This window comes from Rhinolophus ferrumequinum, chromosome 2 (assembly GCF_004115265.2).
Source record: "Rhinolophus ferrumequinum isolate MPI-CBG mRhiFer1 chromosome 2, mRhiFer1_v1.p, whole genome shotgun sequence".
Taxonomy (NCBI): domain Eukaryota; kingdom Metazoa; phylum Chordata; class Mammalia; order Chiroptera; family Rhinolophidae; genus Rhinolophus; species Rhinolophus ferrumequinum.
In genome coordinates, this window is record NC_046285.1 from 104,806,557 (window position 1) to 104,820,824 (window position 14,268).

Genomic DNA, 14,268 nt, shown 5'->3' on the forward strand with positions numbered 1-14,268 from the left:
TCAAATTATTCCAAAAATTCAAAAGAAGGGAAGGCTCCCAAACACTTTCTATGAGGCCACTATTACCCTGATCCCAAAATCAGACAAAGACATTACAAAGAAGAAAACTACAGGCCGATATCCCTAATGAACATACATGCAAAAATCCTCAACAAAATATTAGCAAACAGAATTCAGCAATACATTAAAAAGATCATACTCCATGATCAAGTGGGATTCATTCCTGGTCTGCAAAGTTGGTTCAACATCCACAAATCAATTAATGTGATACACCACATTAACAAAATGAAAAATAAAAATCATACGATCATATCAATAGATGCAGAAAAAGCATTTCACGAAATCCAGCAGTTATTTATGATAAAAACTCTTAAGAAAGTGGGAATAGAGGGACCATATCTCAACATAATAAAGGCCACATATGATAAACCCACAGCTAACATCATACTCAATGGGGAAAGCTAAGATCATTCCCCTTAAGATCAGGAAAAAGGCAAGGTTGCCCACATTTTCCACTTCTATTCAACATAGTTCTGGAAGTTCTAGCAACAGCAATCAGAAAAGAAACAAAAAATAAAAGGCATCAAAATTGATAAGGAGGAAGTAAAATTGTCATTACATGCAGATGACATGATACTATATATAGAGAACCCTAAAGACTCCACCAAAAAACTATTAGAACTGATAAATGAATTTAGTAAAGTAATAGTATACAAAATTAATATTCAGAAATAAGTTGCATTTGTATATACCAATAATAAAATATCAGAAGAAGAAATTAAGAAAACAGCCCCATTTACAATTGCTTCAAAGACTAAAAGTACCTAGGAATAAATTTAACCAAAAAAGTAAATGACCTGTACTCAGAAAATTATAAGACACTGAAGAGAGAAATTAAAGAAGATACAAATAGATGGAAACACATACCATGTTCATGGATAGGAAGAATTAATATCGTTAAAATGTCCATACTGCCTAAGGCAATATACAGATTCAATGCAATTCCTATCAAACTACCACGGACGTTTTTCACAGAAATAGAACACATAATCCTAAAATTTATATGGGACCATAAAAGACCCCGGATAGCCTCAGCAATCTTGAGAAATAAGAACAAAAGGGGAGGTATCACAATACCTGACATCAAATTATACTACAAAGCTATAGTAATCAAAACAGCATGGTACTGGCATAAAAACAGACACATAGATCAATGGAACAGAATAGAGAGCCCAGAAATAAATCCATACCTATATGGTCATTTAATCTATGACAATGGAAGCAAGAATTTACACTGGGGTAAAGAGAGCCTATTCAATAAATGGTGCTGGGAAACGTGGACAGACACATGCAAAAAAATGAAGCTGGACCACCTCCTTATACCATATACAAGAATAAATTCAAAATGGATTAAGTACATTTAAGTAAGACCTGAAAACATAAAACTCCTAGAAGAATATATAAGAAGAAAGTTTACAGACATTACCTGGAGTAAGATTTTTATTGATATATCCCCTCGGGCAAGGGAAGTAAGAGGAAAAAATAAACATGTGGGATTCCATCAAACAAAAAGTTTTTTCACAGCAAAGGAAACCATCAATAAAACAAAAAGGGATCCTACTGAATGGGAGAAGATATTTGTCAATGATATATCTGATAAGGGGTTAATATCCAAAATTTATTAAAAAAACTCAACTCAACTCCAAAAAAACAAACAACCAAATTAAAAAATGGGCAGAGGACATGAAGAGACATTTTTCTAAAAAGGACATACAGATGGCAAACAGACATGTGAAAAAATGCTCAACCTCACAAATCATTAGAGAAATGCAAATAAAAACCACAATGAGATACCACCTCACCCCAGTCAAAATGGCTATCATCAATAAATCAACAAACAAGTGCTGGCGAGGATGTGGAGGAAAAGGAACCCTTGTGTACTCTTGGTGGGATTGCAGATTGGTGCAGCCACTATGGAAATCAGTATGGAGGTATCTTAAAAAACTGAAAATGGAACTAACTTATGACCCAGCAATTCCACTCCTAGGTTTCCAAGGAATCCAAAACTTTAATTCAAAAAAATTTATGCACCCCTATGTTTATTGCAGGACTATACACAATAGTCAAGGCATGGAAACAACCGAAATGCCCATCGGTAGAGGACTGGATTAAGAAACTGTGGTACATTTATACAATGGAGTATTATGCAGCCATAAAGAAGAATGAAATCTTACCATCTGCAACAATATGGATGGACCTAGAAAACATTATACTAAGTGAAATAAGTCAGACAGAGAAAGACAAATACCATATGTTTTCACTTATATGTGGAATCTAAAGAAAAGAATAAATGAACAAACTAATCAGAAACAGCCTCAGAGATATAGAGGAAAAACTGAGGTATAGAGGTATAGAGGAAAAACTAGATGAGGGAGGGGTGGGGATGAGGGAGAAAGTGAGGGGATTAGAAAGATGGAAGGGGAGCTGACTCTGGGTGGTGAACACACAGTGTGATTTATGGATGATGTGATACAGAATTGCACACCTGAAATCTATGTAATTTTACTAACAATTGTCACCCCAATAAATTTAAAAAATAAAATTAAAAAAAAAATTGTCAAACCCCCCCCCCAAAAAAAAAAAAAAAGAAAGAAAGTACAAACGGTAACCACAAGATGGCCATGAGGATACAAAAGTCAGGTTGGGGAATGTAGTCAATAATGTTGTAAAGATTTTGTAGGGTATCCGATGGACACTTGTCTCATTAGGGAGACCACCTCAGGGATGGTGTAGATGCCTGATCACTGCACTGTGCACCTGAAGCTGAAGCTGAACAATAATGAATGTCAACTATAATTTTATATATATTTGTATATATATATATATATATATATATATATATATATATATATATAGTCACAAGAATTGAAGTACAGCATAGAAAATAGAGACAGTGGAAATGTAATGGCTGTATGCGATGTCAGAGGGGAGGGCATTATCACTTTATGAGGGATATAAATGATAAATGTCTAACTATTACCTTGTTTTGTGCACTTTAATAAAAAAATTAAGAACAACAAAAAAAAAGAGAATAAAAGTAAATGATTTAAATGGCCCTTGAGTTCATGAGTCCTAAAGGTGAGCTCCATCTTTTTTTTAAACAGTGGCTCGTTGAGCTTTTTGCTTAAGCAAGCACACAGGTACTTTGCTTTGAGACAACCCTCCTGCTCAGTAGGCAGCAGACATGCTTTGTGCATTTTTCCTATTTTGTTACACAAAACACAGAACATTAAAAATGACATGAATTCAAGGGTCAAGATTTATAAAAATTATTATTTTCTGGCTTTATCAAATGTCCTTAAATGAAACTGGTTTAAAAAAAAAAACTGACTGTGTATGATGGTTAATAATACAATGACTACTAGCACATTTTGGTGTCATTACTGGGATTCATGCTAAGGCCCCAGCAGTCTTACCCACAATTACTTTTATGCATCTGTGCAAATGTTGAAACAATAAGAAAGGCAAATAACATTTTAGTATTATAATGAAAATGGTTGTCTTCTTGCCAACCCCCTAAAATGGTTTCAGGGATCCCCTGGGGTCTCAAAATTACATTTTAAAAGTACGTATTCTAGTGCTAAATATTTCATTTATGTCTAATATTTGACCACTATGAATGATGAATGAAATGAACTTCTTTATGTATTGGCCTTCATCTGTTTTTAAGATTATTTCTTTTGGAAAAATTGCCAGAAGTGTGGCCTTTGGATAAATAGACATAAATATTTTAATTTCAATTTTTTTTTTTTTTAGAAAAAGAAAGATACATATTTTAGAATTATGCATCAGACCACTATATCATCAAGTCAATGGTGTATTTCTTTTTTTCTTCATTAATACGAACAACACACGTCCTCTGGAACACCAAGCCAAAACTCTGCACGCAAAGAAAGCTGTACCGACCACAGGTCTTGTGAAAATGCAGTCATAAAGAGAACAGAACATGTCGTGTACTCCGTCATTTCTCAGTCTTTATAACTAAGGGATAGCCTATCTTATTCTAAATATGCAGATTCTTAGATTCTCCCACTCCTAATCATTGGTGCAGTGAAATGGTGCAGAGAAATGGTTACACTAAATAATAATGTGCTGTGTGGGGACAGAGAGGGGACCAGCCTTACCTTTGACTGTCACATGGACACTCTGGCTGGTGGAGAGTTGTGGTTGAACCAGAACGTTGCACGTGTACTCTCCCTCGTCAACTTCCTTTTGCACATCTGAGAGTTTTAGAGTTCCATTGTTCTCAAACGCCACTTGGCGATGGTTAAAAGGAAGCAGGTTAGAATTCTTATACCATTTGATGGAGTAATATGGATAGCCAATCACACGACAGTGAATGTATGTGTCCCGTCCTGCTATTGCTGTGATATTTTTCATTGGTCGAATACTTGCAGGCCCTGGAGAGACACAAAGAAACTCTTGAAAATAATTTAAGGGTACATCTTATGTGAGGAAATGGGTACACTTTTCTTTGAGTTGAAAATGTAGATTATTTTCATGTAAGGACATTGTTTTCAATTAAACAAATTTCTCTGCATTTGGCATTTTCTCGAAAACATTTTTTCCTTTAGTTTCTTAACTTTCAAATGAATTGAATGAATGTTAAATACTTTCATTATCGACTACTTCTATTAAAAATTTTTATTATTATATGAAAAAATGTAATTTAGTCCATAAAAATAACTAGCCTGCACTGAATAAGCATGCTCTTTCAGTGAAAACACTGGTAGCAATTTAATTGTTTAACTCTCTCTGTAAAATAGATTATGAAGATGGAGGTTATGCCATGTTGCACCATGAATGTAAGTTAAAATACCATGTCCATGAAGGTTTACCATGAATGTAGTAGAACAGAAGAAGAGGAGGAAGGAAAGAGCATGCAGAGCATAAACCAGCAGAGGGACGATCAAGTGGACACATCTAAGAGTAAAACAGGAGAACAAGCTGACTAAAGAAACTGAAATGCCATTTCCAAGATTATGCCCATCAGTGCCATTCTTGAGTAGTAAGGAAGGGGTAGGCAATGGGAAGGAACTGTTAATCCGTTTGGACATTCCAAGACCCAGCTCAGTGCATGCAGAAACCTTCTTCTCCACTACAATGGGTTATGTGTGTTTTTTTGAGGAGCTGATTTGACAAGCACCTCTTACGTTTATTCGAGCCTGGTACAAGACGACTCCGGCCGAGTTATTGGCAGTGCAGCGGTAGACGCCCCCATCCCGGACCTGAGAGCTGGAGATGTTCAGGTAGCTGACCACGTTCCCCTCTGATGTGATCATCTGGCTGATGCGGTGACTGCCACCCTTGAGAATGGGGTCGTCGTCCAGGGTCCACGTGATTGTGGGCAATGGAGTTCCCTTCACATTGCACATGAGGGAAACTGGTTCTGCTGGACTCACCACCTTTTCACTAAAGGCAGAAATAATTTTGGGAGTTCCATCTGCAGGAAGACAAATTATGGAAGGAAGTGGCACATACAAATAATTAAACAACTTCCAAGTACATGAATTTGTCAGTTGTTTAAAGAAATTACAAGAGAAAAAAACAATTTTGCTCAGAGTTTACTAACATATTTACCATTTATCCTGCTGTTTATGCCTACAGACCTGAGTTTTAATGTTAGGTCATTTCTTTCATGTTGAATGAGGTCATTTACCATTTCTTAATGTGCAGGTTTTCTGGCATCACATTGTTTGAGCTTTTTTTTTTTTTAATTGAAAATGCCTTTAATTTGCCTTAATTTGTAAAGACTATTTTTGATAGAAATAGAAGTCTAGATTGACAGGGTTTTTTTTTTTTTAAATCCTGTCCAACATTTTAAAGATGTTGCTCAATTGTTTACTGTACTCCAAAATACCTGATGAGGAGTCATTTATCATTTGCTTTGATAGCTCCCTTTGTGTAATATTTTTCCTTCCTCAGAATTATATGATTTTCTATTTACCTTTGGTGTTCAGCAACTTGACTGCTTGTGCTTGCATGTGATTTTCTCTTTGTATTTATTCTTCTTGGGGTTGCTGAGTTTCTTGGATCTGTAAGTTTATTTTTTATACAAAATTTTGGTAAATTGTGGCCATTATTTCTTCAAATATTTTTCTTCCACATTCTCTGTCTCCTAATTTTCTGGGCCTCCAATTATATGTATATCAGAACATAGGATAAAAGTCCCACATATCACTGAGACTCTGCTAATTTTCTTTGAAGTTTTCTTTCTCTCTGTGCTTCAGATTGGATAATTTGTTTTAATATACCTTCAAGTTCACTGATCCTTTCTTCTTCCTTCTCCAATTTTCCATTAAAGCCAATATAGTGATTTTTTTTCTTATTGGTTCCTTTTTATAGTTTTCACTTTTCTGCTGGTCTTCCCATGTGTTCATTAATTATGCACAAATTTTCCTTTAAGTTATTGAACATATTTCAAATAGCAGCTTTAAAGTTTTTGTCTGCTAATTCTAATGTCTGGATGCTCTGAGGATCTGTTTCTATTGCCTATTTTATCTTTTGACTTTTGGTCACAGTATGTTTTTTTAATTTTTTTCCTTTTTTGGGGGAATGTCTAGTTATTTTTATGGTATACTTGGATTCTCCTTCACATTTTTGCAGTTCAGGTGTCAACCAAGTTTTCCAAATAAATTTATTTCATATTATAGGACTCACTACTGTTATTTCCTCTTTCCTGTAATCTCCACTCACCTCCTTCAATTTACAGGTGTTTGACTCCCAGACCTCTGTCCTCCTATACCTCAATCCCATCAGATTTCAGTTTTCCGGTCTCCTTCTTATGTTCTAGTTTATTTCCCCCCCACCTTCTTATGTTTCTAGTTTATGAAGAATGTCCTCAGGAGAAATGTGGTATCAACATAGATATCACTAATCTTTTCCACTTCTTTCAAGGGCCAAATACTTTCTGCCTACTTTTGGGTGTATCTTTAGTGTCAGCATATAGTTTTGTTTTTCCCAAAGTTCATAATTTTTATGTTCTTAAGGTTAGTCTGATACATGCTATTCTATCATTTCTAGAACCTTTTTTCATTCTTTTTTATTATTCTATTTTCCAGTTATTCTGGCTTGATCTTGAACCTATAATTATTAGATTCCAGTTTCTTTAGACTTCCATTCCAATTTCTTTGGCCTCATAGGAAATACTCCCAGATTCTGCATTATATCCATAGTATTGTGAGGTTTTACAATTTATGTTAATCCATAGCTATTTCAGTGGAAATAACAGGAGGTTATATCTGAGGATACTAGTTAGACACCCTTTTAAAGCAGATACTAGATATCTATTTGTAATTCCATCTCTCCTCTCTTTTGCTACATTAGCACTACCATCTCTCAGAAGAAAAAAAATAAAATGAAGCTTCTTGTCCTGAATGGAAACTGACATGCAGCAAATAAATCTGTGAGTATTCTCAGTGTGCTCCTCTACCCTCTTTTTTTTTATTCAAGTGACAGGCTTTTTTGGAGATGAAAGCAGACATTAATTTCCCAGTGAGACCTGAGTGTCTTTGAAATCTTTCTTGCTGTCATTCTCTGATAACCTGAACTCTTTCGACATCATTATGGATTATCAATATGCTCTTTAGGTTTTCTTAGTCACAGGAGATGGTTGCCAAGGTAACTAGGCCTAGAAAGGTAATCTCTCCCTTTTCGACAAAGCATCTAAAAATAATGACTATGTGAGGACCACAGTGCATCATTATTAACAAGCCAGTTCAGTACAAATTGATTACTTTCTGCACTTAATTATTATGTGGAACACAGTGTCGGGCATTTAATATGAGTACCGTGCCTTCAGCTAATTTCATGTCTGCTTTAGAAAACTCATTGTCTGCAAGTAAATGCTTGAATCAAAATAGGAATGTCATTCTAAGCCTGCTTCTTTTTAAAAATTGGCTAAGGTTAAAAAAGTAATAATAGTAATATCCACTTAGCACCAAGACATATTAAACTTATTTCCATATATAAATGGATTTCATTTTCTCTCCCTTTAGGCGACATGAAAGTCTGTAATTACTTTAATCAATGGATAACAGAGAAATTTTAAATTACATATGAAGACACAATTTCCAACAAGACACACAAATACACAGATAAAAGCTAGTTCAATTATCTGGTGATAAAGATATGTTTCACTTGAATGTTACCTTAATAGCTTCTTTCCCTGGCTGATCAATAAGCTTGAAGATGCAAGTAGGCAGTAGACAGTTAAATTAAAAACAAACAAACAAACAAACAAAAACCAGAACATATCTAAAACCTATTATAAATGCCAAGGTTATTCTTCAAAAATTCCATTCACCGAATTCTGTGAATATTTTGACCCAACCAAGGACAACGCTAACAAATCAAATGCCATCTTTTCACCAAGAACTATATTGAAATATTGCCCTGCATTTTGCCTCTAAAGTTGTGTTTCTCAATGGAGGGCTATTCTGCCCCACAGGGGACATTTGGCAGTGTCTGGAGACATTTTTTGGTTGTCACAACTTGTAGGAAGGTGCTACTAGCATCTATTGGGTAGAGGCCAGAGATGTTGCTAAATATCCTGCAGTGCATAGAACAGCCCTCCAAACAGAGCATTACTGAGAAACCCTGGTCTAGGGGATAGTGGATTGCAACCAAGCCATCAGTTTCAAGTTTCAGATGTCTATATTCTGACAAGCATCTTTAAGCATGTGAGTGGGCAATGTATGTTACTTAATGTATGTTACTTAACTTATGTTAATTACATTATTTATGTTACGTCTATCATATACAATTTTCATGTCATCAGAACTTATTCTTTTATTTGCCGGATTTATCTTGAAAAACTAGGTAGAGTTATTAGCTGCCCCGACAGACAGAAGTCTGAAAGCCCGGAGTTAGCAGTACTGCTCCCCCTTATCCTTCTGTTTGCGTGCTGTGGGTTGGGGTTCTCTTTCAGCCGAACCCTATAACAGACCCACTGACCTTCGAGGACCACCTGCACATAGTCTTGAGCGGACAGCTTATCCTTGCGCACAAAGCACTGGTACGCGCCCCCGTCACTTTTGACCATGTGATCCATTATAAGGTTTTCGTGGTTCATCCCTGTGATCCTCACATTTTTTCCAGGGTTGAGGATTTCACCGTTTCGGTACCAGGAGAGTTCCTGGTCCTCACTTCCTGTGACGCTGCAGGACAAGGAAACCTGGCTACCCACGCTGCTTTTAACTTTCCTGGGGCTGATGGTAGCTTTCAGTGGCTCTGGAGATTTGGGTAAGAGAAAAGAGAAGGTAAAAACATTATAGATGTCGGTATCATTTCAACTACGTACTGGACTTTTGACAAGGCAAATGCATCATTGCGAGCCTATTCCGCAAGTTCATGTTGGGAATTATTTCAGGGAGCTCCATTTTGTTTAGGAGTACCCTTTTTGCTGTTTTTTTGTTTTATTTTGTTTTATTTTGTTTTGTTTGTTTTGTTTTGTTTTCTGGCCTTCTTTCTCTTTGTAGCAAACAGACTACTCTTGGTCAAACTGCTTTCTCATTGAGTATATACGAGTATTAACACACAGACAATAAGAAATGCAATATGTTAGTTACCAGTAAAGACAGAAATATCTGAATGTTTAAACCCAATTTGCCTTGTCTCAAGGTAGCACTGATGGGTTTACTCTAGGCCATTCTCGCACACACATATACTCACATCGCTTATGTGGCTTAACCAGGGCCAATAACACACAGCTGTAAGAAAACACCTTGACATTAAAATTTGTGACCATAAACAGTGTTGTTGTTTTTTTTCTTTAAAATGAGTCTCACTGGTTTGGACAGGGTTGGAACTCTCATCCTTGACTTCCTACATTTTCATTCAACAAACCCAATTCAAGGTAGCAAGGATTCATTGAACATCTACATATGCCAAGGATGGGGTTAAACTCCCAGGGAAGACAAAGATGAATGATATTTTTGGTGCAACTAGCATGTGCACTAAAGTTGCCAAACATCTTTTGTATGTTGTCAGTCTTTCCATAGTCCTGAAAGCTTTGTATTATCATCTCTATTTTGCAGAAGAGGAAATGGTTATTCAGAAAGATCAATTAACTTAACCAAATCCTCTCAAAAGGTAAATAGCCAAAAAAAAAAATCCCAAAAACAGTTTTTTCCCCTGGGGATTCCTGACAGTTCATGTCACCACACTGTGAGGTCTTTGGTTCTAAGGACTTCAGAGTTCTAGGTGGATAAGGCAAATACGAGAATGAATATAGTAACGAAAAAGCATATTGGAAACAGACAGTATGTGGAGGAGGAGCAATAGGAAGTGCTCAGATATTGAGGATGGATAGAACTGAAGCTAGAGGGCATCACAGAGCCTGGGGACTGCGTGGATTAGAGCATGATGCACAACCATACCTCAGGAAGACTTTCTGACCAGTTTGGATGCAATAGGAGGGTCTCTGAAGGGGAATAGGGGGAGAGTTATTACAAAGGCAGTCTGGGACAAGATTGCAAAGAGCCTCTAGATTTTGGAATTAAATCAAAGGAAACTAAAGAAAGCTTCCTACAATGTTTTGTAAGTGAGTACTATAGTCCAACACATTTTTCAGACTATTGACTGACCATATTGTCAGAAAAGGGGCATTGGTCAGGAACTGGTCAGGAAAGGGGCATTGCAAATGTCTAGTTGAGGCACAATTAAGACTCGATCTAAGACAGGGCAGAGGTGGAGAGCCCAGCCGAAGAACACCAAGATTCCATCTCTAGGACTTGGAAGGATTTGGACGTAGAAAGGAAAGGCTTAAAGATGACCCAGGATTTAAAGTTTGCATTTGGAGGGTCCATGGGGGAAAGTGTCTTGAATAAGGACAGTCATTTACAAGATGAAATGGTGGAGAGCTCCATTTGTGATGTATTCTTTGGAAGTGCCAGCTAAACAGCTAATATAAAATTTGGAGACATGCTCCTCTGAAAGGAAGCTGAGCCCACACATACAGATTCAGGGCTATGTTCAGAGGGGAGGGATTTGAAGCCATAAGGATAAAAGAGAGCATCAAAGTAAAAGAGAAGAGATTGAAGAGAAGAGGGCTCTCATTCAGAACCCAAGAATATGCTTTTCATCTAGAGAAGAGAGAAAAAACAAAGGAGCAGTCAGAAGAGAGGATGGGAACATTCGAGAAGCATTTGAGAACTTGTCCAAATGTGGCAGAAGAATACCAGGATGAAAAGCTACTGTCAGAATTAAAACTTTTCCACAAATAACTTTTAAAATATAGACAGTGATAAATGCCTTTACAGAGAGAGCAGTAAAACACGCTGAACTGAGTAGAAGATAGGAGGGGAACAGTGACTGTCTCTAGAGATGGGGCATGTCCTTGACTTGGAAAGGTGGGGAGTTTTAGACACTCTAGTATTTGAAAACCATCTTCCATGTGGAAAGAGCAATATGACTTGCAATCAGGAAAGGAATTGGTTTGTACAGGGAATAGGATGAAGTTTATTTGGCAGGTATAGATTTACTTAAAGCAAAACTATGGGAAACATGAGCAGACAGGTTCAGCTGAGATGCTTTCTGTACTATCCTAAGATATAAACTTGATTCAACAGAAAGTAGGGAGCCATGAAAGATGTCTTAACACAGAGGAGATTTCAAGCCTGTAGGAATAATTCTTATCAGCTGTTCAGTGTTGCCTTATTTCACACAATGCTCTTCAGCTATAGAAATATAACTGTGCAGGCACTATCTTCCATTTCTTTCTAACCCCAGTCCAAGCAAGCTAGAGTGATATTTGCAGGACTCACCCTGGGCAGCTGGGTCCAGGAAATCACTGGGATATTTACTTTAAATATATTTTCTTGGGCTAGTATCGTGCTAAAGCAGTCTACACTCAGGATGACACTAAAGAGGCATTTCCACAAACAGGTATGGGGCTGGAAAAAAGCCAGGGTAAGGAAATGCCTCCCTTTTGTGACTCAGTTTGTTCAGTTCAGGTCATCAAATTATATATTTATATGTGTGTGTGTGTGTGTGTGTGTGTGTGTGTGTGTGTGTGTGTGTATACACATACCAGGGGTACCAAAAAAAAGTATACACATTTTAAGGGATGTTAACACTTTAGTCAATGTTGGTCAAGCAGTAGTTCGCCATAATCAGAAGTGTCTGGACGCTGATGGTAACCACTTGGAGCACTTCTTGTAATCACAGAAGTCAAATGTGACTTGTATTCATCTTTTGTTATCGGTATATATTGAGTATTACAATTTTAATACAGTTTTCCTTTCTTAAAATGTATATACATTTTTTTGTGCTCTATCTCTATCTATCTATCTATCTATCTATCTATCTATCTATCTATCTATCTATCTATCTATCTGGCAGTATATTGGCAACTAAGAATCCCTTATTTTGACCAAAGTTCTGCCACTCAGTTCTGACCACGTGATCCTGAGTAACTCACTTTGATTTGGTTTCTGCATGAGGACAATGAGTGTGTTTGACTAGACGAGAGTGCCCACTTGCGATCACATCCCTTCTACCTGTGAGTCTGTCTTCAGCATCCTTCTCCACACATTCCTCAAGACGGTCACCACAGATCACCTGAAGATAAAATATTGCCACCATACTTGGACCATATAGACTAAATGGTCTATGATATTGAGTCCAAGTCCAATATTTGAATAATTACAGCCCTAGATTTCTGCTGATTACAGCCCCATTTAGGAATTTAAAGCAGCACCTGGAAACACGCCAAGGACACGCACTTTGATCGGATTGTGTGTGACAGCACAATCCTACCCATCTTCCTCCGTCAGTTTTCAGAGAGGCTGACAATTCTGAATTCACAGCTACTTACTGTTCTTAGAACTGTATCCTATGGCCTAATGGAAATCTTGGAGGCCTGGGGATGGGGATCAGACAGACCTGAATTCAATCCTAAGCCCTAAACTCTCCAGCTGTGTAACCTTTAGCAATTTGAGCATTAATTTCCACGTCTGCAAAATAGGGCTGATATTGATTTCAGCCGGACTGCTGTGACAGTCAATAGAATGCTACAGAGAAAGCCCAGAGATCAGCTTGTGACAAGAACTCCATCAGTGGCAGCCAACATCACCATTGCAAGTTACCGTCCAACTTACGTTTCACGTACAGGTGGCCTATCACCTTAGCAGTTCCATATCTGTTGGACACTTCACACACATAGCTGCCTGAGTCTGAGGGACGAGTGTTTTCAATGAGCAGCCCCGTCACAGTCTTCTGGAACCTTCCAGAAAGTTCCAGGGGCATGTTGTCTTTTAGCCAGCGGTAATCTGGCTCAGGGTGCCCAAGCGCTTTGCAAGGCAGCTCCACACGCTGTCCTGCCATGGCTTTGCGATGATCGAACCCATCCAGTATGGATGGGGCTGAGTTCGCTGGATCTGCAGAAGAAAGAAAAACTTCGGTATAGTGAAGGAAGAGCTGAAATGGTCATTTAGAATCACAGGGCATTATGCATAATATAAATTCTGTATGTTATACCAATCATTGATACAGATCTTTAAGGTTTTGCATTAGAACAGAAAAGAAGTCCTACTTATATAAAGTTCTTCTGCTCAGAATTTTTAAAATGGTTCTGATTTTCATTCCCTACTAAATAACTGAAAACACCAGAATCAGCACTCTTCAAACAGGAGTTGGGCCAAGAATGGGGTTGTCTTATAACCAAGCAATGTTCAACTTCCCGTTCAAAAGAGCAACAGTGGCAGAAATAGTTCAACGTTAGTAAACCTTACGTCACAAAAAAGAGTTGTACGCATAGTTATGAAATCTGACCATGTCTCATATATTTATTTCACAGATATTGTTTGAACCCCAAGTCTGGAACCCACAGAGCTTGCAATGATGACACAGCGGTGAACAAAGCAGGCAAGGACCCCCTCGTAGAGCTTATGTTCCGGGTATGTGTGGGGTGGCAGGCAACATGTAAGTAAACAAATACAGATAATTTAGCTGGCAGTCAGTTCAGTGAAGAAAATGAAAGCGGGTGACAATAGAGTGAGTAAAGGTGGAGTGAGGGGCTTTAGGACAGGTCTTCACGGACAGTTTCTCTGAGATGATATCTGAGGTGACATGAGAAGGAATGAAGACAATCAAGATATGGCATTGAATGATTAAAACAAAAAAGAAACTTGTAGATCATCAATTATGACATGGGCCTTTTTTAAAAAGCTACAAACAATGGATGATTAGCCATTTCGACCAAATGAT

The 14,268-nt window shown here is 37.5% G+C and overlaps 1 protein-coding gene across 2 annotated transcripts in view; it reads right to left on the reverse strand.

The window, feature by feature from the left end:
• DSCAM (DS cell adhesion molecule) overlaps positions 1–14,268 on the reverse strand; it is a 640,159-nt gene that overhangs the window by 241,498 nt on the left and 384,393 nt on the right. For both annotated transcript variants that reach the window (XM_033091571.1, XM_033091562.1), the window contains exons 5-8: positions 13,161–13,439; positions 9,016–9,291; positions 5,207–5,503; positions 4,185–4,460 (exon numbers count right to left, since the gene is read on the reverse strand). In XM_033091571.1, the coding sequence (XP_032947462.1) occupies positions 4,185–4,460; positions 5,207–5,503; positions 9,016–9,291; positions 13,161–13,439 (1,128 nt within the window). The remainder of the gene's footprint in view (positions 1–4,184; positions 4,461–5,206; positions 5,504–9,015; positions 9,292–13,160; positions 13,440–14,268) is intronic.